At 37.3% G+C, this 27,746-nt stretch overlaps 1 protein-coding gene across 1 annotated transcript in view; it reads left to right on the top strand.

Moving 5' to 3' along the window:
• Nucleotides 1–24,005, top strand: part of TMEM47 (transmembrane protein 47) — a 32,898-nt gene extending 8,893 nt beyond the window's left edge. The window contains exons 2-3 of the mRNA XM_070067436.2: nucleotides 7,980–8,120; nucleotides 20,659–24,005. Coding sequence (XP_069923537.1) covers nucleotides 7,980–8,120; nucleotides 20,659–20,837 — 320 coding nt within the window. The 3' untranslated portion in view covers nucleotides 20,838–24,005. The remainder of the gene's footprint in view (nucleotides 1–7,979; nucleotides 8,121–20,658) is intronic.
• Nucleotides 24,006–27,746: the final 3,741 nt, after the last annotated feature.

The following is a 27,746-nucleotide window of genomic DNA, read 5'->3' as shown; positions in this document are numbered from 1 at the left end:
AAAAAAAAAAGACTACTGAGAACGGGCATGGTGGCACAGCAAGTTAAGCTGTTGGTTGGGATGCCTGTATTCCATATCAGAGTACTGATGAGAGTCCTGGCTATACTTCTTCCAATCCAGCTTTCTGTTAATGCAGCCTGGGGGGTGGGGCAGCAGATGATACCTCAAGTACTTGGGTCCCCGCCTGAGAGACGCAGATTAAATACCTAGCTTTGTCCTTTGGGAAGTGAACTAGCTGGTGGAAGATGGAAGATCTCAAACTCTGTGTCTCTCATTATGCCTTTCAAATAAGTAAGCATTTTAAAAATTACCATTATGAAATATCAGTACCCATTAGGTAATATTAGTTTAGCATTAAGTGCTAGTGAAAGCTTTCCAATATAGCACATGGTAAGAAACAGCAGTCATTAAAGATGACAGTTTTCTTTTTGTCTAAATACCAAAACATGCTTTAATAGCAAGGATCTTTAGTAAGCATTCTGTATGATGACTTTATTAGGGGGAAAACACCACATTTTAATGATAGACTATAAATTATATTTCTACTGAATTTCCTAACAATTCTGTGAAACAACTAAAACCCCCCTAGATTTATTAAGGGAAAAAAAGTATGTATATTCTAACATCATCACAAAACAATTCAATAAGGCCTTAAACAAAATTGTGTGTTGAAACCTAGTAGTTCATCTGGTACTTTTGGACAATCAGGATTTTCCATATTTTGAGAAAATCAACATGCACTTTGATCAGTAGAATTATTGCATCCTTTATTTTTGCATGGTTAACCCAAGGTCATTTATATAGGGTGTGCCATGGTTTGCTGTGAATGGAACTAAAGCTTAAGACTTAAATCATTTTGTTCCCATCTTGATTAACATGGGTATCTAAAGTAGCTGCTTTTAGAATAATCTACTTTGTAAAGCACAGTGCACATGATGTCTGTTTTTTAAAAGACAAATAGTGTTTGCCTTAAATATTTGTTTGCATATAAAAAGTTTGGATGTCCATTGTTTAAAAAAGCAAGCGATCATTTTCATTACTGAAACTAGTATCTGAATTCTTTTGGCTGCTTTTGTTTGGGTCTGCATCATGGAGTAGTGGAAAATTAACACTGGCCAATCTAGGTCAGAATGCAACTTAGCCAAGAAAACAAAGTTTAAACTGCCTCAATAATGGTTTTAGTTTTCCACTTCATTTGCCAAATGCAGACTAACTTTTTAAAGTTAAGTATATCATTTGATACATCCGGAGGTAGGCAGGGTATAAAGTCTATAGTTACTTTCCTTTTACACAAAACAGCAGTACTATTTTGATTAATTCTTCATATGTGAGGATATGGCCTTTCCATCGAAACTCAGAACTATATTAACATTAATCTTAAACTGTTAAGTCATATTTGATGAATATAGTTAAATACCATAATTCCTGACAAAGTGAACCAGTTGGGAAAAAACCATGGTCTTCAATAAAGACATGGATAACTTGGGAAATCTAAGTTTCAAATATTATTCTCTAGCTGAGCTTTTTTCCCTTAAAAAGCTAGCTATCCTAAGATTTTCCAGTTCCTGGTGATAGAATAAGATTGTCAATACTGAACTAGCTTTCTAAGTTGTCACCGAAGAATTTAATTAAATTGAAATGTTTTGCTATTAATATGTCCTATAAATGAATAAAAATACTTAGAAGATATTTCCTGAAAATTAGTGAAAAGATCCACCTTTTTTAGATGAATTGGGGAAAATTTGTGGATAACTTAAGACCAATGTCAAGATAGGTTTAAAGCAATCTATTTTAAGATGTTTAGTAAATTATTTTAATTGTAGTTAGATCAGTTTAGTTTCCTTTGGGAGGTGGTTCAAAGATGAAAATGCAAGTGCCTGTCTGACAACTTTATTTTATTTTATTTTATTTTAATTTTTTGCCAGGCAGAATTGGACAGAGAGAGAGAGAGAGAGAGAGAAAGGTCTTCCTTCCGTTGGTTCACCTGCCAAATGGCTGCTACGGCTCCTCTTCCAATCCAGCTCTCTGCTATGGCCTGGGAAAGCAGTAGAAGATGGCCCAAGTCCTTAGGCCCCTGCACCCACATGAGAGACCCGGAAGAAGCTCCTGGCTTCGGATCTTTGCAGCTCCAGCCGTTGTGGCCATCTGGGGAGTGAACCAGCGGATGGAAGACCTCTCTCTTTTTCTCTTTCTCCTTCTCTTTCTCTCTCTCTCTCTCTCTTTCTCTCTCTTTCTCTCTCTCTCTCTCTTTCTCTCTCTTTCTCTCTCTCTTTCTCTCTCTCTTTCTCTCTCTCTCTCTTTCTCTCTCTTTCTCTCTCTCTTTCTCTCTCTCCCTCTCTCCCTCTCTCCCTCTCTCCCTCTCTCCCTCCCCCCCGCCTCTCCTTCTTTCTCTGGGTAACTGTGACTTTCAAGTAAAATAAATAAATCTTAAAAAAAAAGGGGGGGGAAATGAGTGAGTAGAGGAGGAAAGCTTTAGGGACTGATGTGGCACATTGACCTTGTCTCAAATGTGTGGAAAACTATCCTCATTAAAATTTTTCCTTTTATGAAAATTGGAATTTAATTTTAATTGTGAATTCCCTAAGGGAATGAGAATTCTCCAATTGGGCAGTTATGTAGTCCAAAGAATTTTCATAATGCAATTGCAATTTCAGACCAGCCTCATGTTTTGTACTGCCAAAGTAAGTCAGCACAGTTCTGCAGACTATTAATGCATTTATAGACATTGGAAATTCTGTTGTTAGCTAATAAAAATACGTTGAAAGAGAACTCAAACTTAGTTCCTGTGTTATGTTGGACTTGATATTAGAATACAGGGACTGTAACTATAGAGGAAAATATTCCGTGCATATGTTTTCCTCATGTTTTAAAATTTTCTCTACTTTTTTTGTTCTGTTAATGAAAACATTAATAGAAAAGTACAAAATTATTTGAGCCTTTGTTTCCCTGGGAGCAGTTTCAGTGTCTCCAGTGTGTCACTGTTTCAATTTTGCTTAAAATGACAGCCTCAATTAAGTTTCTAGATCCAAAACATGCGTCCCAGCCCCTTTGATTCCTCACCAGCTTATGGACCAAGGATGTACATTATTTTTTCAAAACTGATTATCACCTGTTCTTTCAAATCTTTGAAACTAAAGTTTCTAGTAGACTGGCCTAGCATTGAACAATGGCCAATTTTCATTATGCAGAGCATTGGGATTTGTACAACAGCATCATGGCCATTGGTGTTCTGCAGGGCTGGTTTATATTCACTGCTCTGCTACATATCAGTACATCATTTATAGGAATGTGGGAAACTAATGCAGAGTAATAAATCTCTAAGGGCTCTTAACATTGCATCTCACTAAATGCTGTGAGTGCCGTAATTGAGGAACTAAGATTGATACAGAAATTAGCTGATCAGGAGAACTTAAAATATGTAACTTTTTTGAAGAAATGGGGCTGAAAATTGAGACTTTTGTCACATTTCAGTTTGTTTTACAAACACTGAATATGGGTTAGCAAACCTTTCAATGGAAAAATTGTTAGGGTGGAAACAAGTTTTCTCATCATTTATTATAATAGCCCAAATCCTGTAGTATGAAACAAAACACTTTATAATTCTTACTAAATCTGATAATGAATTTTGAGTGTTAAGCAAATATCTGTGTAAACTTGAATCCCAGCTTGTTTTAATGGCCATTAGTAGGCATTTAGACATTTTTTCTTGCTTTTATTATTTCTCATATTGTAGTCTTGTTCAGTAAGAGAAAGGGAAATAGTAGCCAGCCAGCCTATGTGGTCCCTAACTTTGGCTTACCGCTCAGGCTGGCTCTACTTGGACGATGGATTCTAGTTGCTTATTAAGAGAGATACTATGCCACAAGCCCTGTTCTCAGTCCCAAAATGCACAGGCTGAACATTGAAAAACATTCTTGGTCTCTTTGACTATCGTAGCCATGTCTAACCACTTTTTGGCTCCCTAATTCAACTGGTCAGCGATTCCAAGCTTTGTTCTGGGGCAGCCAGCCTGAGTGAATCATTCCAAAGGGATGTGACAAAACTAAAACATGCTACTGTCCACCAATTATGTGGTGTCAAGACTGCAGTCAGAGTCCCAGTTTATGACCAGGATAGTGGTAGCTGTGGCCTAGTTTCTCATCTCAGAAAATATATATTTTTTTCTGTTTGGGCAGGCACATCTCTGGTTGTGAACCAAAGGGAAGGGTGTAGCAATATCACTAGAGTGGTGATGCTGACGACTCTCCTTGTCAATTTTATGTCTAGCATATCTTTCTCATTAGCCACAACTGAGTGACTAAACATAAAAGGATATTTAGATAAAATCTAGAATTGGTTGTATTCATCTACTTCTTGGAAGTATTTCCTGTGCTACAAGAAATTTCTTTCCTAATTAAGTTCTAGTCCCTTTTAATAACTGTTATTCTCTTGGTGACTTCTATTGCATTTTATTGGTTTTCCATATAAAATAAAATATTACTATTTTGAGGAAACTCAGTGTTATGTGAGATGAGAATTTTTTGCACTTTTCTGTTACTGTATTTGATAAGGATCACTTTGCACTCCTGTGTTGCTTATCAAATTGACTTCATTGTGTGATTTTTTTTTTTATTATTTTAGAGGCTTTTATCTTGGAAAAAGATGTTTAACATTTGACAGTGTGTATAAGGTATAGACCAGCTATCAGCAGCATAGCTCAGGGTCAATACCAGCCCACTTGTTTTTGCAGATAGTTTTATTGGGACATAGTCATTTTATATATTGCTTACATATGTTTTCACAATACATGACAGATTTAACTATGTACAACAGAGCATGACCCACAAAGCTACAAATATTTATTATCTTACCATTAATAAAAGGAAAGTTTGCTCATTTTTTTCTTAGTCTATGTACAAAATGCTAACAAACACGTTTTAGCTATTCCTTGAGGATATTTAACAGAGAAGGTGATCAAAACTAATTCCTGTTTCGTTTTGGGTTGGAAGTGGAAATAGTTGTGTGGCATTTTAAGCTTATTCAGCTATAGGAAAGAGCTTTATTGGGAAAAGTAATCTATTTTTTAAATTTATTTTATTTATTTGAAAGAGTTACAGAGAGAGGTAGAACCAGAGAGAGGTCTTCCATCCACTGGTTTACTCCCCAGATGGCTGCAGCAGCCAGAGCTGAGCTGATCTGAAGCCAGGAGCCAGGAGCTTCTTCCAGGTCTCCCATGCGGGTACAGGGGCCCAAGCACTTGGGCCATCCTCCACTGCTTTCCCAGACCACAGCAGAGAGCTGGATCAGAAGTGGAGCAGCCAGGACTTGAACTGGCGCCCAAATGGGATGCCAGCGCTGCAGGCTGGGCTTTAAAACTCTGTACCACTGCGCCGGCCCCAAGCAATGAATTATTTTTAAGACAGTTTTTAAATGGGTGGATATTCACTTGTATTTTCAGGTAAACAAAGCCAATACTTTAAAATTCATATTTATATACAATAATTAGAGAGTTGTGAAGGCTGCCGCTTGCAATGCTGGTATCCTGTATCAGAGTGCCAGTTTGCATCCTACCTGCTGCACTTGTGATCCAGCACTTGCTAAAGCACCTCAGAAGGCAGTGGGGGATGTCCCAAGTACTTGGGTGCCCCTACCCCCACCCCTGTGGGAAACTCAGATTCAGTTCTGGACAACTAGCTTTGTCCTGGCCCAGCTCCAGCTGTTGAGGCCATTTGGGGAGTGAACTTGCAGGTGTATGATCTCTTTGTGTGTGTGTGCATGTGTGTGTGCGTGTGTGTGTGTGTGTGTCTCTCTCTCTCTCTCTCTGTCACTCTGCCTTTCAAGTAAATGAATAAATCTTAGCAAGTTGCTAAAAGCAGTAATAATTTTATGAAATTAATAGTCCACTCAGAAAATATTTAATGTAGGGCCTTATAATCAAGCAGTCAAGATATTTGATTAATGAATATATGGATAGATTTTTTTTGTGTTCTTTTTACCCTGAAGAGTTTGATATATTTAAACTTTGATTTTTTTTTTTAAATTCAAAAATTTCAACTTACACAAGTTTTCAGAAGGATTTTTATTATGGCAAAATGCGATATAATTTTGTTACATATAACCTCTTCTAAAGAAATTTAGAGACTTCCAAGTATGAGGATTATTCTTTTCACTTTTTAATTCAAAGCAACATGCTGCTACAGGATAAAAAGCCATAGTGTGGTTGTCCTTTTAACTTCTAGTTGAAAGCCAGTTATAATTTTGTTTGAAGTTATATAGCTTTGTTACAAATAGATGGCATAAAAAATGCTTTCCACATTTTTTGTGATTCATCTTTATATTTTAAGAAGTGTGGATTTGTTCTATTTTCCCCTTGTTTATTTGTTTCCTGATTGCAGTGCAAGTTCTAGTTGAGTGCCAATGAATTTCTCAGAAGGAAAAGATGTAGAAGAAAATGCTTAAGTCAGGGATATAAAGTATAAATAGAAGAAGAAAATTTTAGGGTATTGTAGGTTCTTCCACTTAGCTTTTATTCCATGATGCCAAAGGGTGCACTTTAGAAGCTTCCTGGAGGGATAATTTCAGAGGGAAGCATCAAAATACCATGAATCCTGGGTTCAGGATAGAATATATTACAGGTTAACAATAGATTAAAATCTGCTTACATTTCCTTCACCTTATACTGAGCCAGGAGAGGCAGCTTGGGACTTTCAAACAACCCCCAGTGAAGAGCACTACTCCCCGCAGGACCATTTTATGTTCTGCTTCCTAACCTGCATATTGTACTTTCATAGATTCTCTTGGTTTCTTCAGAGAGAACATTCTGTCCTAATGAATGGAAAATAGAGCAGTGTTCTGTTATACCATTTTGATATCTTTATTTTATAAGATGACAACTGCCTTCCAGTGAAGTTTTCACGTGAGATGCTTTTGAGGCTTCCCTGTACGGAGGTCTGTACTCAATAAGTGGTCCATATATGCTTGCTTCTGCCCTGCAGGAAGAAAAAAGAGCCAAGCAGCCATTTAGAGTCCATTTTGGCTTTCAGGGAAAACCTATATGAGAACCATCCCTGTGGTGATAAATATGACAGTGAGATTGCAATGAAATAGAAGAGGAAAACATAAACAACGAATCTCAAATAATTTGCTGGAGGAGTTGTTTAGTGGGAAGGGAAGCAAATAAAAACTTTGACCATATGTATATTTGTTGGGGGGCGGGTGCATGGGTGGGTGGGTGGTAGGGACCCAAGTACTTGGACCAAACTACTTGAACCATCATCTGCTGCCTCCCAGGGTGTGCTTAAGCAGGAATCAAGAGTCAGAGTGGAGCCAAGACTCAAACCCAGGCACTCCCATGTCTTTTAACTGCTACACCAAATGCCTCAAAACTTGTGGGATTTTGAGATGAAGGAAAGCTTTCCAAGAAGGGAAAACAATTTTTAAAAAGCAATACTGCCACATACAACAACATGGATGAATGTGAGAGACAAAAAGCCAGAAACAAAAGAACTCACACCATGTACATGAAGTTTAAGAGCAGGCAAAACTAAACTAATATATGGAGATAGGTGTCCTCAGTAGCCTGGCTGAAAGAGTGGCAGTAGGGAACTTTCTGGGTGATGGAAATGTCCTGTATCTTAACCTGGATGATGGTTACATTGATGCATAAATATATATAAATTCATCAACCTTTCTACTTCAGATTCAAAAACATTATAGCTCAATACAAATTTTAACTAAATGCTTAATAGAGTCCTTGTATGAAAAGTGAGGCAAACCCCTGGTCTAAAAATGATCTCCTAGGCTTAACATAGGAGACTTTTCTGAATAATGACATTTCTATTCATTTTGTTGCAAAACATTTCAAACCCCAAAGGATGCTTAGCCTGCAGTAAAGTCACATCTGTTGAGCTACAGCAAGGTGCAGGCTGCGGAGGCATAGCTCTGTTGATTTCTTTGAGGACTCACTGCTTCATGGCAGTGCCTTTCTTTTTTCTTTCCAGATTGGCAGATTGCTACTCTGGCTTTACTCTTGGGCGGTGCTGCCATCATTCTCATTGCATTCCTGGTGGGTTTGATTTCTATCTGCGTGGGATCTCGAAGACGCTTCTACAGACCTGTTGCTGTCATGCTTTTTGCAGCAGGTAAATATATTCATTACTTTTGAAATGATATTAATGTTTCATGAACCTTTCTACTACTCTCCTCTCTTCATACAGAAGCAGTATGTGTTTGCTGCATTACATAAAAATTGAGAGTCATTTGTTATATTTTAAGGCAAATTGGCTAAAGGTTTATATTATATTAGCTGTTTTCAGTGTGTTAAGCATTTCACAGAATACAGTGGCAATCTCTAAATTTCTAACTAAAGCATGAATAAATAATGCATCATGACAGGGCTAGTGCCTTAGGGATTGCAGCAGATGTATTTACCAACATTCTTTTTTACATCTAGTTTTTTCCACCTCTTTACTGACCCTTGCTGATCTTAAAACAACATTTTATTCTGACATAAAAATTAAAAAAAGAATTCAGAATGTGTACCTTTAAAGGCATACATCTCTTTGTAAATAAACATAGTTATGCTGAAAAATTATGACATATAACTTGAACCACCAGACAGAATAATATGAGGTCAAGTATATGTTAATAATTTAATAATCATTCTATAAACCATAGAATGGATTAAAATATCAATCAAGATAAACTAAAGATAGCTATTGAGAAAAGGGGCTTGGAGACCAAAAGTCCAGTCCATTATTTGATGTGAGTTTTAATTTTTACTTATAAAAACATCCTTGAATATGTTTTTCTTTTTGACTCAAATTGAAATCTTGTGATGCCTTCAATTTACCTTGTCAGTCTTATCTGATTAGAAAACTGCAAAATAAGCCCTTGTGACTTTCAGTAATGAAAACACTGACAGAACCATCTAGACTGTTAGATAGATTTTTAAAAGCTGTTTAAAGATTGGAATAGATGGAATTTCTCAGGCTTTAAACCGTAGTTTGAACTGAAAATATAAAATCAGAAGTGTTGTGCTGCCCCCTGCTGTCTGTTTGCATCTTTTTTCCTGTTTATTTAAGATTGATTACAGAGAGAAAGAGATCTTCCATCCTCTGTTCATTCCCCAAACGGCTGTAACAGCCAGGACTGGGCCAGGCCAAAGCCAAGAGCTTTACTCTGGTCTCCCACGTGGATGCAGGGGCCCAAGCACTTGGGCATCTTCCACTGCATTCCCAGGCCATTAGCAGGGAGCTGGGTCAGAAGTGGAGCAGCCGGTACACAAACTGGCACCCATATGGGATGCCAGCATCACATGTGGCAGCTTTTCCTGTATGCTTCTCCTTATACCCTTGAAGACTGCTGAGATTAGAGCTGCCATAAATATGAAAGTCTACAGGACTGAAGAAATCTACTTCATCTTTTGAGTGATTTGTTACTGGCAGAGCTGCGACTGGAAAGCTACTGAGTCATAAACCAGTGGTCCATTCACTACCTGTTCCCTCACTTGAATGCCTATTATAGTTTAAATTAAACATTATATTAGGACATTTGAGAAGGTGGCTAACATATCACCACGATTCTTTCTAATACAGTAGAGAACATGGCTACAAAAATATTTTGGAGCCTTAAGAAAGTGACCACAGCGTCATTTTATTGCTCTCATGGGCCATTTAATGACTTAATACATAAAGATTCCCTAAAGATTGTGTAGGCAGTCTTTAGTTTACTTCTTGGTTCATGAATTTATTATGGCACTTTTTCTATTTTTAGAATAAACAGACTTTTAATTTAGTATGAGTTTGTTCAGCTATGATTTATTAACATCATGGTTAGAAATCAATTGAAATAGAATAATTTCTTGATAAATCATTCTGAAATGATATGCAATTTAAAACTGGAGTTCTATTTTGAATATTTTTTAGAATACATAGATACCTCTCATTTTAGGATGATACAGTGATACTGTGGTCATTTATTATAAATATTCAATATTGTTGTGCATACCTAGTTACTATCCCATTTAGCCTTTAACTTACTGCATAATGGTATATGCAGAATCTATGAAAAACATCCATTATTGAAATGACCTATTATAAACATACTTCAAATAATAACTGGAAGTTTCAAGTATTTTTATTTAAAATACTATATTTTTCCACATTTAATACAATTATGGAAATGTGAAAATAAGTACTGGTTATACTAGAAAATGTATTGTAAATGAACATTAGCTAAATGGTAATGTGTTTGGCCAAAATAAGGGTTTTGATTTAGCTATAGCTACCATAAATATTAGTAAATTATAAAATAATGAAAGGTATCCACACAGCAAAATTCATGTAGTGTTGTTCTACCCGCTGAGACCTAAAATGAACATTAGACTGCTATAGTTTAAAAATGTACATATTCTAAGATTTAATTCAATTCATTCTCCTTTGACATGGTGATTATAGAAGCTTGCTTTGAAATAATGATTAGTTTACTATTCACTTTGCATATAAGCAGAGTAAAACTTAGAAAGGCTTCTCTCTCCCATTTGCAAAAACCATTAAGGAGTTGCCTGTAGCTGATATCTGGAATAGATATTTATTACACATAGTGATCCATTATTAATTTAGACTTTAGATTAGCAAAGTTGGAAAATCTGCCTACTGCAAACAATACTAGCTAAAGTTAGGACTGTTTATTTAGTTTGCTTCTTAGTAAATATACAATATACACTTGAGTAGTAGGCTTATCTCACTTATAATTCAGTTTAGTGATTCTTTGTAAATGGAGCCATTTCCCTTTTTTACTTATATTGGTGTACTTGAAAATGCTTTGCATTTTTTCCTCTCAAAATGTTTTCTTCTCTAAATAACATCAAGCCTTGTGACAACAATTATCTTGGTGTTCACACAAAAAGAATGTTATCTATCTCAACCAAGTTTTTTTTTCCTTTCTGAAACATGTAATGCATAAAGTCAAAACAGACATAACACTACCACTTGGAAACATCCCTACCCAGGACTATATGCTTAGTTAATTTAGTACCATGTGCTGTGCCTAGTATTCATATGCACTGAGTAAATACATTTTGAATTAGTGGTGGTAAAATGACTAAGGCATGTGGCTCATAATCTAGTGGAGAAAAACAGGCATTTGAAGAACTAATTCAGGGTTTTTTAGGCCATGCTTCTCTGGGATTTATGAAAGAGTAAGTTTCACATGACCACAAAGCTATGACCAAAATAGTTCTAAAAAGTAATAGTAATCAAAACATGTTTTTTTCATTTTTGTATACTTTTCATTTATTTAACAAATATTTCAGGTGTCTGGGGCAAGCATTATTTCAGAGTGGATTAAACTGCGCCTTGAAACACTGGCATTCCATATAACTGGTTCAAGTCCTGGATGCTCTGCTTCTGATACAACTCCCTGCCAATGTACCTAGGAAGGCAGTGGATGATGGACCAAGAACTTGGGCCATTGCCATCCATATTGGAAACCAAGATGGAATTTTGGGCTCCTGGCTTTGGGCTGGCCTAGCCCTGGCTTTTACAGCCACTTGGGGAGTGAACCAGCAGATGGAAAACTTCTCTCTCTCTCTCTCTCTCTCCTGGTCTTGCTCTCTGTCACTTCGCCTTTCAAATAAATAAGCAAATAAATCTTTTAAATTAATTTATATTTAAATATATGTATATATATATATATGTGATACCTACAGCATGCAACTATACTCTTGCTATTTAGATAATAAACCCTAAGGGTTTTTATAGAGAACTGATGATTAATTTGATTAATTAATCAAGCATCTAGCATGTGCTACAGTGCCAGATATTTAACACACACTATCTCTTATACAACATTCTTCAAAATAGGTACAAGAGTACCTTGAACAATTTGTGAAAAATGGAATTAAAAGATAAGTTTATTTGGGTGCAAAAGAATTTTGAAATCGATGAATAGTTTTCTGTAAAGACCCCTTGTATGCTTGGATTCTAAATTCTTTTGTACCAAAAGAAACCTTATTTTTTTTTTATTTTTTTATTTTTTTGACAGAGTGGACAGTGAGAGAGAGAGACAGAGACAGAGAGAAAGGTCTTCCATTGCCATTGGTTCACCCTCCAATGGCCACAGCGTCTGGCGGGCTGCAGCCGGCGCACTGTGCTGATCCGAAGGCAGGAGCCAGGTACTTCTCCTGGTCTTCCATGGGGTGCAGGGCCCAAGGACTTGGGCCATCCTCCACTGCACTCCCTGGCCATAGCAGAGAGCTGGCCTGGAAGAGGGGCAACCGGGACAGAATCCGGCGCCCCAACCGGGACTAGAACCCGGTGTGCCGGCACCGCTAGGCAGAGGATTAGCCTGTTGAGCCGCGGCGCCGGCCCAGAAACCTTATTTTTTAATCCTCCTCTTTATGAATTTTTTAAAAATACACTCACATTTGAAAAAGCCAACTCAGGAAAGTTAGCTTATTTCTCAGGGTTTTCCAACTAGGAAGTTGCAGAGCTCAGGTTTGAAAGGCTGAAAGCCCAAATGAGGGTTCATGAGTCATCTTTACTTGGGTATATATCACATAGAGAAAAACCAGAGCAGAATCGGGCTTGATTTTTAATTCAACTGCCAACTGTGCCCTACAGTTGGAGTCTAAACTTTAACTTGAGCTATTCCATCTCTCAGAAGTAATACCTGAAAGGAATCAGCATCTTGAGATGTCACAGAGACCACAGGCTAATCAGTGCAGCATGACTGAGCCATAGCACATAAGGAAAGCTGTGCATGTTTCTGATACAGTGGGCTACACCCTCTTTCTTTTTGTGTAGCTGACAATGATAGATAATATGATGTAATTCTGATCATTGCATCTAGTTCGCCTCACTAAGGACTTACACTCTCACAGAGACTTAGGATGAATAATTCCTTCTCTCCCAAGTCCTTTAATATAAATTGCAGAAAATGTCCAGTGTTTGATAGTTCATATTTTAAATAACAGAATCCTCATTTGTTGTATGATTAAAGATGCTTCCTTTCTATTATGTCTGCAAAAAGCCTCCTCTAAATGAGTGTTTATGAAAAATGGTGATTTCTTTTTCAGAGTCCTGTGACTCATTCCCATTTCTAACTAGAGGCTTGTGTTTACAGTTCTTATACCATCCTACAAGTTACAGTGAGATGACTGGAGGCGGGTTTTTTGTTTTGTTTTGTTTTGTTTTGTTTTGGAGAGTCAGAGAGGTACAAGCAATCTCCCATCTGCTGGTTCACTCCTCCGAGGCATGTAATGCCCAAGGCTGAGCCAGCAAAGCCAAGCCAGTAGTCACAAACTCAGTTCAGGTCTCCCATGTGTGAGGCAGAGATCCAGTTACTTGAGCCATGACTCACTGCCTCCAAGAGTACATTAATAGCAGGAAGCTGGAATTGAGAGTGGAGCTAGGACTCCAACAGAGGCACTCCGGTATGGGATACAGACGTCGAAACTGACAGCTTAACCACTAAGCCAAGCACCTGCTCTGCAGGAGTCATTTTGACTCTTAGATTTTAGAGACAGCCAGCTTAGATTTAAAACTAGAGTTCCGGTCACAAATCTTCAGATTCCATGTTATTTTCGACGTAGTAGATTCAAACTAGCCTTTGGCTAGAATAATCTACAGTATTACTCCCCAATAATTAATTTTGTACTATTACTTTTAGTAGTTATAAAATAAGTAATTTTGTAGCACCATATTAATCATTCATGGGCAAGTGTTTTTTAATTCCAGACTGTCACTTTCTTTATGTAAATTCTGTATTTAGAGATTGGCCAGTAAGGCCTTTCAATCAACTCCTTAGTTTGTGTCTTCTTTTCCTATACCACCATTATTGCCTTAGTTGAAACTTCCTCAAGTAGAACATCTCAGTTCCCAAACTTGACCTTTACCTACTTTTTTTTTTATGTTAATCTTGCTTAAAATGTGTGACTCTTTCCTCTTTCCTAGAATCTTATTACATAGTTCTTCCCTGATAGCCATTTTTTAAGGATTTATTTTATTTATTTGAGAGAGTTAGAGAGGTAGAGCCCGGGGAGGAAGGCGGGGGGTGGTTCTTTGATCTGCTGATTCACTCACCCAAAATGACCACAATGGCCGGAGCTGAGCTGATCCAAAGCCAGGAGCCAGGAGCTTCTTCCAGGTCTCCCACAAGGGTGCAGGGGCCCAAGCACTTGGGCCATCTTCTATTGCTTTCCCGGACCCTAGCAGAGAACTGTATTGGAAGTAGAGCGGCCGGGACTTGAACTGTCACCTGTTTGGGATGCCAGCACTGCAGGCAGAGGCTTTAACCCACAGTGCCACAGCACTGGCCCCAGCCATTTTTTTATATTCCCTAAACTTTCTTTCCCACCATTGCCACCTAAGTCATTACCATACACAGGTAACCAGATGCAAACTGACACCAACTCCACCAGTCTCCCCCTATATTCTCCCACCCCCTACCCCCCACCCCCGACTCCAAATTCCACTTCTCAGGTTATCCTTCCTGATGTCTTCTTTCAGTCTATCTTGCATTGAAACACACAAGGTCTGTTTCTGAAATATGCATCTACACTTGTCACTTGCCACTTTGGTTTCCTTAGAAGCAGACCCTCAGGCAAGGAATCAAGCACAGATACTTTATTTGGGAGATAAAAGCAGCAATGTGGTAATGGATAAGGAAAATGAGACAAGGATAAGAAGACAGCTAATGAAAGGAACATCTTCAACTCATTTTTCACTCAAAGCAGCTATAGCATCTTGGAGAAACTCTGGAACCCAGTGTGGAACACACACCTCAAGAGTTATCTCACTTGATGGACAGGGGAGCTGATGTGTTTATATACCAAATTCTTCATTCCACCCATGTGACTTGCCAACAGGCACTTCCCCTTATACCTCTAAAATCTATACAAACTGCTGCTGCTTCCTAGGGATTCAATCACTGAATGGAAGCACTCTCACTTGCTCTAATTATGCCTTTCAAACAAATATTAAAAAAAGAAAAAACAAATTGAAATGTTGCTTCTTCATCATTGATGTCCTCTTTCTCTCTGTGAGCAGAGTTGGTCTTTGACACATCATCGGAGCTAAGTAAATAGAGTGTTCAATAGATTATAAGTAAACATGCCTCTCCTAGTGGTGAACGCATTGATTTGTAACTATCTATATGTCTTTCTCCACCATCAGAGTATGAAATATCGAAGGACAAAAATGATGTCCTGCCTGTCTTATCCCCTTCACCTACAACACATTGTACTCAATAAATAAATGTGTTTTGAACGATTGAAATATACTCCTTCGAAGAAAATATTGAATATTTTAATATTGAAAATATCCCCTGCAAACTAGAGAAAACATGGGAAATAGTAATTCTGTATGTTCCTAGAATGCCTCTAAGAGCACAATTTCCTGGCAAGTAGTTTCATTTCCTCTTTTCAAAAAACTAGAAAGTGCATAAAATGAACCCCAAACTCCCTTTGAATTTTGAAATGCTGCACAATTTCTGTTGTGTCTTAAGGAGAGCAAAGAAAATAATACCACAGGCAGAGTTCCACTGTTTGTGGTAAAGTAGAAATATAGTATAGTTGGCTGGCACCGTGGCTCAATAGGCTAATCCTCCACTTAGCGGCGCCTGCACACTGGGTTCTAGTCCCCGTCGGGGCACCGGATTCTGTTCCGGTTGCCCCTCTTCCAGGCCAGCTCTCTGCTGTGGCCTGGGAAGGCAGTGGAGGATGGCCCAGGTGCTTGGGCCCTGCACCCCATGGGAGACCAGGAGAAGCACCTGGCTCCTGCCTTCGGATCAGCGCGGTGCGCCGGCCACAGCACGCCGGCCGTGGCGGCCATTAGAGGGTGAACCAACGGCAAAAGGAAGACCTTTCTCTCTGTCTCTCTCTCTCAATATCCACTCTGCCTGTCAAAAAAAAAAAAAAAAAAAAAAGAGAAAAGAAAAGAAAAAAGAAATATAGTATGGTGATGTTTTCTTGGCTTGTGAACTTTTAGGGTTTTTACCCCTATGCAGCATTAATAAAGACAAGAAAGCATGTTTACCTGCATTCCTGTGGTTTATTAAATGAAGAAAATTATTTACAAATGCAAAATATTTTTCTCAGTTTTGCTATTACACGCATTTTTTCTCTGTGATTCAAAAGAGAGTAAAATAATTAAGAGGTGTAAAACATTTTAGGGTAATTTTCATTTGGCTCCAACACAATAAAGGTCTAAGAAAGCTGTTCAGAAGAGTATGCCAGTGGAACCTAATTGAGTTGTATTTTCACTTTTCCACTGTAGGAAAATTATGTTGTTATACCGTGGTAGCCAAATATTTGCTAAATAAAACATATTGAAATGAAGATTAGAAAGCTGCCTAGGTAACCACCTCACTGCAGGGACTGGCGGGTTCACAAAAGCAGCAGTGCATTCTTTTAAAAGAATATTACTCAGGTTGGTTACTACTTCTCTGCTCTAACTCCTTTAGCAGCTACCTATCACACTTAGAAGAAAATCTAGACCCCTAATCATGATTCACAAGGCTATCTAATGATAACATGAGCTGTGAACAAGATCTGTGCTGGATCTTCAAGGCTTGTCTTATGCCACACCCTCCTTGCCCTGTGTACTGCAACCACAGGGACCTCCCTGATATTCCAGTACACCAGATCTGCACTTGTGTCAGGAGTTTTGTAGTGCCTGTGTCCTCCACTTGGAATGCTCACTCCACTCTAGGTTGACCTTTGCCCCCAGTCCATTCATGTCTGAGCTCAAATGTCTCCTACCCTGAGAGATCTCTCGTTATTGATCCAAACAAGCAGCCTTCATCCCTGCCTTATCCTACTTTGTTGGATTTTCATGTCTCATAGCAATATCTCCCATTCTATTCCATATATATATATTATATATATATATATTTACTAATAACTGCCTACCCATGTGAAGAGCAACTTAAGTCCCTTTGTTACCAGTAGTGTCTTAAGGTATATCACTTCAGAAACATTCAAATATTTATTGAGCAGATGATTTTGTTGAATGAGTAAGTGAATTACTCTACCTACATCACATTGGTATTTCAGTCATACGCTGCAGAATCAGCCATGATTTGAGTAGCTACTAATGTAAAGAAACCTAAGGAGAATATAGAAACACTAGTATGTGTAACTTGGTAACTTCAGAATTTCTTTTCCTGTAATTCATGGTTGATAATAATTGACTTCCTATTAGTTTTAAGGCATTTAAAATATGAAAACTCCCTTTCCTTCACAGAGGCACAGATCCTGCTGAATGTTTTCTTAATTACTATACATTTTAACACTTAGTGGCTAGAAATAAATGAAGTGTGGTGTTATATAATATGCTATCAGCCGAGTCCTGACAACAACCTAAAACTTTGTATAAGAAATTTAAGCTGCAAATAAGGTGTGATTTCTATTTGGATGTCAAGAGATTCTCCTTCTACATTAAATATTTTTCCATCTGCTCTCAACAGTAACTGGAAAGTATGGCAGGCAAGTGCTGGCGCAGAGCAGGGTTGAGCTGTGTGCATACAGATTGTAGGATCCTTTTCATATCTGCTTCCAGGTAGATCCCTTGACCCCCTGGTCATAGCCTTGTAGAAATGATTTTGAGGAATCGTACCCTCTAGAGTTTATAGTAGTTCGTCTGTCTAATGCCAGACTATCCAAGAAGGTTCATCCTATTGGTAATTAAGATCTTTTACAGGTGCTGAGAATAGATTTGAGTAGATTTTAAAGCATAAAATTCCAGTTGAAGTAAACAAACTGTCCTATTGCTCTTTTAAAAATATATAATAAACTGTATCAAAACTATATTTTACTTTTTACACTGTCAGTGTATTCTCTCCTATTCCTTGTTTGTTCGCATTTTTTCTTACACTTCAGGAATTTGCATTAATTTTAAGATGAATTAAACAGCCTTTTAAAACTAAAAATTTACTTAATATATCAAGGATTGGCAAACTTTGTTTTTTAAAGTACCAGATAATAAATACTTTTGGCTCTGTGAGCCATGTGGTTTCTGTCACAACCACTCAGTTCTGCCGTTGTAGTGTGGACAGTGCATAAATGAATGAACATGACTGTGTTCCAATAAAACATTTTCAAAAATAATCAGCAGGACATCATAAATAAGAGTGCCAATTGTTAAATCAACAACGGGGGTCACTGGGTACATGCTCCCCACGTAGGATCTCTGTCCTTAATGTGTTTTACTATGAAACTTAAAGACAACACTACTAGTCGAACAATACCCTATACCTTGTTCGTTGTGTGAGGGCAGCCTGTTGAAATCCTTGCTTAGTGTATACTAAGTTGATCTTCTGTATATGAAGGTAATTGAAAATGAAACTCAATGAATGGCAGGATGGGAGAGGGAGTGGGAGAGGGGAGGGCCGCGGGAGGGAGGGAGGGAGGTTGGGGGGAGCCACAACAATACACAAGTTGCACTTTGTAAATTCACATTTATTAAACAAAATTTAAAAAAAAATCAGCAGACCAGATTTTGTAGTTTGTCAACCCCATATATATATACACATATGTATATATACATATATATACACATATATACATACACACACATCCCATAAATTTAGGAAGAAGACTGTATTTCTTATAAACAGTGGAAGCTATTAGATAGTAGAGAATGAGTCAGATACATCCCATTAATTCTTGTTAAATCAATTTAAATAAAATACAAACTATATAATAATTGATCTAATAGGATGTTAGGCATTTAGGTGAAAGACATCATCTCATGTAATCCAGTGTTTCCCATATAATATCCACAAGATAAATATGAAGATAATTTATATGGTTGAAGCAATCTTCCCTTATTAATTAGTTCATTTTATTTTAATTGGTTTTTTTAAATTAATTTATTATTGACAGGCAAAGTTAGAGAGAGAGAAAGGTCTTCCTTCTGTTGGTTCACCCCCCAAATGGCCACTATGGCCGACGCTACGCCGATCTGAAGCCAGGAGCCAGGTGCTTCCTCCTGGTCACCCATGCAGGTGCAGGGCCCAAGCACTTGGGCCATCCTCCACTGCCTTCCCGGGCCACAGCAGAGAGCTGGACTGGAAGAGGAGCAACTGGGACAGAACCAGCGCCCCAACCGGGACTAGAACCCAGAGTTCCGGTGCCGCAGGTGGAGGATTAGCCTAGTGAGCCGCGGCGCCACCAATTGGTGTGTTTTACATATGACCTATGACATTTCTCCTTAGCCCTAACTATGAACTATGATCTAACTAGGAAATAAGAGCAGAGTTTTGCACTCTGTTGTCATCATTGAATACGTTTTCCAGTATCAGGAACTAAGATCTAACCAGGAAATAAGAGCAGAGTTTTGCACTCTGTTGTAGCCACTATTAAGTAGGTTTTCCAGTATCAGTATCTCCCATAACTATCAACATAATTCTTTTTTAAAAGTAAGTGGAGGGGCCGGCGCTGTGGCGCAGTGGGTTAATGCCCTGGCCTGAAGCGCTGGCATCCCATATGGGCGCCAGTTCAAGACCTGGCTGCTCCACTTCTGATCCAGCTCTCTGCTATGGCCTGGGAAAGCAATACAAGATGGCCCACGTCCTTGGGCCCCTGTACTCATGTGGGAGACCCGGAGGAAGCTCCTGGCTTCGGATCAACGCAGCTCCGGCCATTGTGGCCATCTGGAGACTGAACCATTAGATGGAAGACCTCTCTCTCCCTTCCTCTCCCCCTCCCCCCCCCCTCTTCTCTGTGTAACTCTGACTTTCAAATAAATAAATAAATCTTTAAAAAAATAAGTGGAAAATAGCTATGTAAACACTGTTAGATGTAATAGGAAGGGTGTAGTTAGCTGTGACTTTTTGACAATGATGGCATTTGAACCTGTTTTTAAAGAGGGCATAAAAGGGATGAGAGGAAAAGATTGAAAGTGGTTTTAGATCAGAGTAATGCAAAGGTACTTCAGAATGTTCACAGATAATGGAATAAAAGGACTATTTTGGTGCAAAAAATACTAATCCATGCATTTTTTTCAATAGTACACAATTTGCGTGGGTTTCTTGAAGACCCAACATATGCATGGAATTCAAAATTTTTGCACCAAAATAAGCTTTTCTCCTAAATGCATTTTTCTGTGATTTTATGAATTAGCAGACATCAAGGTAGGAATTTCTAGAATATGGGATGAATTTGATAATATTGGGAAACAGCAACAACAGCATTACTTAAACACTGATCAGTTTCATCAGTAGAAATGAATTCAAATTCCTCAGTTCCTTAAGAGCATGAATAAATAACAAGGATTTTAATTAGCATTGGAGACAGCATTCTTGAGGAGCCACTAACAGGTTTTGTATAGTAGAACAGTTTAGCTTAACTAGTACTACTTGCCAAAATAGTAATAATTATGTATGTTTTTAAGGTGAGAATCACTACTTTGTATGCTCATAAATTATATTGCACTATTTATTTCATCAATGGTACTACTAATTTACTAATTAATAGGGTAATTCTTATTGCATTATAAAATAATGTTTGAACAAAAGCATTGTTAATATTTTAATATGTCATCTAGAATAAGCATTGTTTGGATTTTATGTTTATTTGGTTAAAAAGTAATTTTTATACTTATGTAAGTTTAAATGTTTATGTAATTTTATTTCCTGTAAATAGCATTTTCTAATTTTGGTTTGCTTTTCTTTCAGTTGTTTTACAGGTTTGCAGCCTGGTCCTTTACCCAATCAAGTTCATTGAAACTGTGAGCTTGAAAATTTACCATGAGTTCAATTGGGGTTATGGCCTGGCCTGGGGTGCAACTATATTTTCCTTTGGGGGTGCCATCCTTTATTGCCTGAACCCTAAGAACTATGAAGATTACTACTAGAACCAATAGTCTCAGATTTGGGGGAAAAAGAAGAAAAAGAAAAAAACAGTCAACAAAAGGATTACATCTGCATCTTTTCTAACTCAGTTTTCTAAAACACTTGTGGAACATCAAGCAGTTTGCTCAGTTGATTTAATGTCCTTTGCCTTTTGGCTGTCAACATCATAACCAGCATTTACATCCATTTTAGGGACTTGTGCAAATTAAGAGAGCTGATTAGACATAGGCAAATGCTGCAAACGTCCAATATATTCATGTCATTTTTCTTGACAAGTGAAGGGTCTATATGACAGCAACCATTGTGAGGAACTTAGATGGAATGCGAATTGCCTGAGCCTCATGTTGCCTGCAGGGGAGCAGCTGGCATAAGCAACATTTAGAAGTTTCTTTGTACTGACAAGGATTCTACTCTTAGAGCCCTTATCGCCTGCTTATCCCATCCAATGACTACATTGGCTGTTGGTTATTTGCTTGAGTGAGCTCTTGAAAAATGAACTGCCCTTCAGCATCTAATGGGAGTTATGAATATAACTGGTTAATAGTACACATTCTACCTTCAAGAATACTCTCTTTAATGGGAGATTATGCTTTGGCAATCAGCATCTCCCTGGGAAGGGAGTCAAGACGTAGAAACATATGTTTTTCATTATGTGGTTAGAAATTGTGCCTCAGCCCTATCCAGAATGGAAGAAAATTGAGGGTCTCTGCTTTCCCTGGGGCAACCAGAAAGAAATATGCGTGAGTTGCTTTTGTACCCTTTAAATTGTTTACCAAACATTGCAGCAAACAGTTGTGCGTATGTAAGGAACTTAAATATTTTTATAGAAAGTGAGCCATTAGGATATAGTAAGATGTTGTTCCCTAACTCTCCACATACATTTGCCTATTATACATAAAATTAATATTTGCTCTAGTGAAGTGGTTTGAACACTAACCTTGTATTTGTTGTTAAGAGGCTTAGATTGGTATTCACATTTATTTACCATACAAAAGTATATACACCTTAAAGCTTTTTCGCTGTTTCACTGGAAAGTGTTAATAGGATTGCCTAAGAAGAAAAATTGAAATGGTGTTAATCTGAAAACTAATGATTCCTCTGTAAGCACGGTAGTTCAAAAGAGAGTAGCAGTTAGGATGATCATTTTGTGTGAAAGTCATTAAAGTAGAAGGCTGCTATTTTTTGCAGGTATTTTAAATGTCTTCATTTAAAAAAAAAATGGAATAGTGATAGATTTATATAAATGTCTAAATGTCTCAGTAGAGGAGTAGAATTCATCCAGGTAACACTTGGTCCTCTGAAGTTAACTGATGGGCTAAATGATTTATACACAAAATTATGATGGGTTTATGTCAAGGGAATCATTTACTGACTGTTCCAATGGAAGGAAATATCAATAAAAGGGAATAAGTTTGCAACTAATCTCTTACTGCAAACTTGTGTTGATTCTGTTTAGTATACAAATTTGGATAGTTTAATTATAAACATATTTTTATATAAAATACAGTTCTAATATAAAAGTTATAAATAATTATTTTTGTTAACAAAGACACTAAATGTGTTCTGGTTTTGGCCCTCTTGCAGAAAGAAGCATTGGAAAAATCATTTAAAACCTACCTATATGCTATTATATTGATCTGTTAAGAGCAGGACCATATCAATAGTATTTAGTAATTCGCTTTACCTCCAAAAGCTGAATTTTGCTTTCAGCTTGTCTTAATAATGGTTGCCAAAACAACAGCCAAAAAAGAAACTATTTTATATTCAGAAGATAAAAAACACTCCCCTATCTTGTGAATCACAAAGTACATATTAAGTATCAGGTTTATTCTTACTTTAGCAATGATAGACAAATTGATTAAATTCATCCAGAGAGAAACCTTTAAAAAGTATATGATTCTATAATCATAACAAACTATGAGTAAAATTTTTCCAGAAATATATTAGTGTTATAGGGTCATTTGAAGCAATTCTCTGGAGAAATAGTAAAATCTGGGGCAGAATGTCTTAGAGTTTATTGTATATTGTTAGAGCAGCATGAGAAATACAATATTTGGATAGAGATTTTGGCTGTTGAACACCCTCTGTTGTGAGGTGTCCTTATTCCTGAATAATGGAAGGATAGTACTTTGGTGCTGATATCAATAAGGCACTTTCCTTGGTCCTAGTAGAGGATGCAGTGTGCTCTTAAACCAGTATCATATCTCGAGTCTCATCATGTTTTCATTCTCTGTCAGTATGACAGCCTGGAAAATGACAGAATGTTATTGGTTGAGGCACACATATTTGCAGTTTACTGAAAAGTAGATTTCTTACATCACTTTTTTCTCTTCCAAGTGAACCATGCTGTTTTACTACCATCACTAATATTTGGAAGTGTTTCATTACTAACAAGCTCAATACAACATGAAGATTGTTGCTCATGTTAATACTATTATGTCTATCAGAATAAACACAAGTGAAATTGTCGCCTACACTAACATTATGTCTTTGCAGCTTTAGGTTTGTTTGTTTTCTTAAGCAAAATCGTTAGCCACAAAACCATTGTGTATCTTAGAGATATATACACACATACATGTAGCATAAAGTACTCAGCAGGGCTAGTTATTTGGATTTCTTGCACAACTATTTAGCCTTTTGTAAGTTCGATGTGTAAATTTTAAAGACATAAATATAGAGAGGCCTATGTGTTTGACATATAAATGATATATTATGGATTAGCATGTACCTGTATATTATTAAACATGCAATGAACTGACTGATAAGTGATGTCTAATGTATGGCTAGCAATGTAATTTATTCAGACTGTATTTTTGTACAGAGCAGCACACACTAACCTATGCCTCTGTGTCCTCTTTAATGCCTAAAACTGTGCCTAGAAATTTCATCTGTCTTAAAAAATAAAATATACTTCATGCTCTTTATGCTATTAGTTTCTCTACTGCTATTATATATTTATTATTTTAAAATATGTGACATATTTACTACTTAAATATGAATTCATGGTATCCTGGTTCCTTTTTTTTTTAACAGTCACCTGGGGGAAATATGTTTATCACTCCAGTGCTTTTGAGTTTGCAGTTTCATAACCAGTTTCTTCATTTCATGATTTTTGTAGTTGACATGAAGTTATCTATGTGGAAAAATAAAAATAAAAGTGGTTTCACTCATGTGATATGACTCTGTCTCTTCTGTATTGTGTAAACCCTTTAGACAAGACTTCTAAATTACATACATAGATATGTAATTTAGAAAATACAGTTTAAAATATGCTTATTTTACAAACATCAATTTTTTAAAAAAAAATTCTTATAAATTTGAGAGAGAGAGAGAGCTGCAATCCACTAATTCACTCCCTAAATGCCAAAAACAGCCAGGACTGAGAGAGAGCTGCAATCCACTAATTCACTCCCTAAATGCCAAAAACAGCCAGGACTGGCTAGAGCAAATGCCAGCAGCCAGGAAATCAATCTAGTTCTCCCATCTGGGTAGCAGGAACCCAGTTACTCGAGCCATCTGTGGCAGCCTTCCAGGGTCTGCATTAGCAAGAAGCTGGAATCAGGAGTCAGAGCTGGGTATTGAACCCCCAGATGTTCTTTTTTATTATTACATTCAGAGTTGTGCTGCTATCACCAGTCATTCCTGAATATTTTCATCACCCCAAAAGGAAACCCTGTACTCATTGGCCCATTTCCTTTTACCCCTTTCTCCTAGCCCCTGGATACCACTGACCTACTCCCTGTCTATGGTTGTACCATTTTAGGCATTTCATATAAATGGACTCATAAGAGGAAGTCATTATTCAGTAGAAGTGTGACTAAAATCAACACATGGAGAAAAGTCAAGATAATGTATCTGAAGGGCAGGCATTTGGCACAGCACTTAAGACTCCACTGTAACTGGGGCTTGGCTGAGGTCAGTGTCATGAACTCAATCCAGGTAGATGGTAGAGACCAAACTACTTAAGCAAACCTCCAGGTATTCTAATGTGAGGCTCAGCATCTTAACTGGCATCTTAACCATTAGGCTAAAATCCATCCTAGGCATGCTTATTTTATTATTTTTTAAATAATTTTTCATTTCAAATTCTGTTTCCAAGATCCTTTCTACCCAGTGCAGCTGAGTTATATGAATAATTGATATTTAAATAAAGATACTATGAAATGTATGTGGGTTTTTGTTTTTTTTTTTTTTTTTTTAAGATTTTATTTGAGAGGTAGAGCTACAGAGAGAGGGAGAGACAGGGGAAAAGGTTTTCCATTTGCTGGTTCACTCCCCAAATGGCCACAACAGCTGGAGCTGGGCTGATCATAAGCCAGGAGCTTCCTCCGGGTCTCCCACGCAGGTGCAGGGGCCCAAGCACTTGGGCCTTCTACCACTTTCCCAAGCAATAGCAGAGAGCTGGATCAGAAGAGCAGCAGCCAGGACACTAACTGGCTACCCATATGGGATGCCAATGCTGCAGGCAGAGGTATAGCCTACTATGCCACAGTGAGAGCCCCTTAAGTGTGTTTTTTAACTCTTTTAAAATGCACAGAAAGGAAATGCAGTTAGCTTCATATTTTTCCTACTCTCTACTAACTACAAACAGTAGTAGCATAAATATTTGATACTGCATTTTTGTTTTTATGTAGTTTTCAGTGTTTGCAGAGTGCATTGAAGCAGGTTTGCCTACATTATCTGTTTTAAAAAGAATTACTTGAAAGGCAGAGTTAGGGGGAGAGAGCTTCCATCTGCTGGTTTACTCACCAAATGGCCACAATGGCCAGGACTGAGACAGGCCAAAGCCAGGGAGGAACTTCATCCAGGTCTCCCGCTTAGGTGCAGGGGTCATCTTCCACTGCCTTCCCAGGCACATTAGCAGGGAGCTGGATCGGAGGTGGTGCAGCCAGGAAACGGATCTGCATCTATTTGGGATGCCAGGGTCACAGGCGGCGGCTTAACCTGCCATGCCACAATGCCAGCCCCCACTATCTCCTTTTTAATTAAAGAGGCATTCTGAGTGTTCAAGTATACATGTCTCTGTGCGTGTGTGTAAAGAAATTCATAGAATTAAAGTCAAAATTCATTGTCATCCTCTGGTGATATAGTGACTATACTTAAAAAGCAATTTAAATTAGACATGCAATAAGATTCACTTTTATGTATGTCATGACAGAGAATCTTGAAAATTTAAATGGAACCATAAGCATTTCAGCAGACTTTCTTGTGTTGATAAAATCAGTTTGACTCTAAAATACATTTATCACAATGACATTCTCGTGTCCCAAATGAACCTTCAAATTTTGAGAGGCTTAGTATGGTTTTTCTGCTAAAAGAAAATGTAAAACATCTGTAAGTCTATAATATGTTTAATAGCAAACTTCCCAAAGTATGCATATTTTAAGTTAGAAACTCAACATTTTCAGTTTTTCTCTCATTTTAGAAATCTTCCTTTTCATTGGCCTTATATTCATGTTCTAATTTGATGGAGTAATATTCATTTGATGTATTCTATTTTCAGTATAAGTGTTTCATTTTTATGCATAATTCTCATGAGTAAATCATCTTTACAAACATGTATTGTAATTATCCATGACCCAGTTTCTCTGAATTTGGAAGACAAGGAGACATAGCTTCACTAGGATTTGACAAGGGAAAATCCTTTGCTTTTAGATTTCACTGTGAACATGAAACAGGAAAACGATTTCAATTTGCTTTTCCATAATGGCTGTATGGCCTGTTAGCAGTTTACTTTATTAAGTCAGGTCCATGCTATGTCAACATAATGTTCCATTTTAATGGTTTTTAAGTCATTTTGGTTGGAAAATAATTTGATAGTGAAATTATTTGGTATTATGTAGACAGATTCACTGAATAACTAAATTATTTATCAAATGTTCATGTTAGGACTTTCTGTTAAAAGGTTTTCAGAAGTGCAATATTAAATACGATTAAAAGAGCAAATAAAAATAGAATTAAGTGCTTAGGAGAATTTTCACACAAAGCACTAATTTATTTGAATAACTTCTATGCCAAGCATTAGGATACAGTATCATAGCAACTTAGGTTAAAATCAGACTAAGTAACAAAATCCTGCATAATAAAATGCTAGCAGTTTTTCTTATATAAGATAGATTTGGGTACTGTTGGAGAAGTCCTCACACTTCTAACAACTACTAAATGATACCCTGGGTAGACATTCCCTATATCTATACTTGGAAAATCTGTTTTCAAACAGTCACCAGATAGGTGATTCACGCATATTCCAGTGGTTAGTCTTATTTTCCAGAATATAACTGCAAGAACAGGAGCTGAACTGTTCACGTGGAAAGGATAATATGTAGTGTTTCTAAGCCAAGATTAACAGAACACAAAGAATGGCGTTCTTTGTGAAACCAAAGCTGTGTTGAGTGGTTCACCAGAAAAACTCGGTCTTGGCAAGCAGTTATTTTCAAGTTGAATGACTTCATAGAAATAATGATTATAAAAGAAGCTTGGAAGAAATACTGGAAAATCATGTAATCAAACCACCAGAAGTCTTAAGTATTTCACTCTGCATGTGACAAGGATTAATGAAGAAAATTATATCCCCCCGAGCACACACAGACACATACATATACATACATACACATATGTACTAATTTTTGCCTGAATGAAGATGCATCTAAGGGTGACCTGAAGACATTTCTTATACTATAGATGTAGTCAGATGTGGAGTTAAAATATTACATATATGAGATGACGATACTGAAAACTGTCCAGCAGTTTGCTTTGAATTTATCATCACAAAGGTATAGAAAGACATTAATCTTGATCATCCATGCAACATATCTGATTTTTAAACAAAAATAATGGCTCACAAGGAAGACTTCAAAGAAATCTTAAACCTGATCAGGAAACATTTCTCTTAAGATTGTTATCAGTGAGGA

Source organism: Oryctolagus cuniculus, chromosome X, assembly GCF_051225735.1.
Source record: "Oryctolagus cuniculus isolate XC-2025 breed Fujian yellow rabbit chromosome X, ASM5122573v1, whole genome shotgun sequence".
In the NCBI taxonomy this organism is placed as follows: Eukaryota; Metazoa; Chordata; class Mammalia; order Lagomorpha; family Leporidae; genus Oryctolagus; species Oryctolagus cuniculus.
This window is presented reverse-complemented; position numbering and strand designations above follow the sequence as displayed.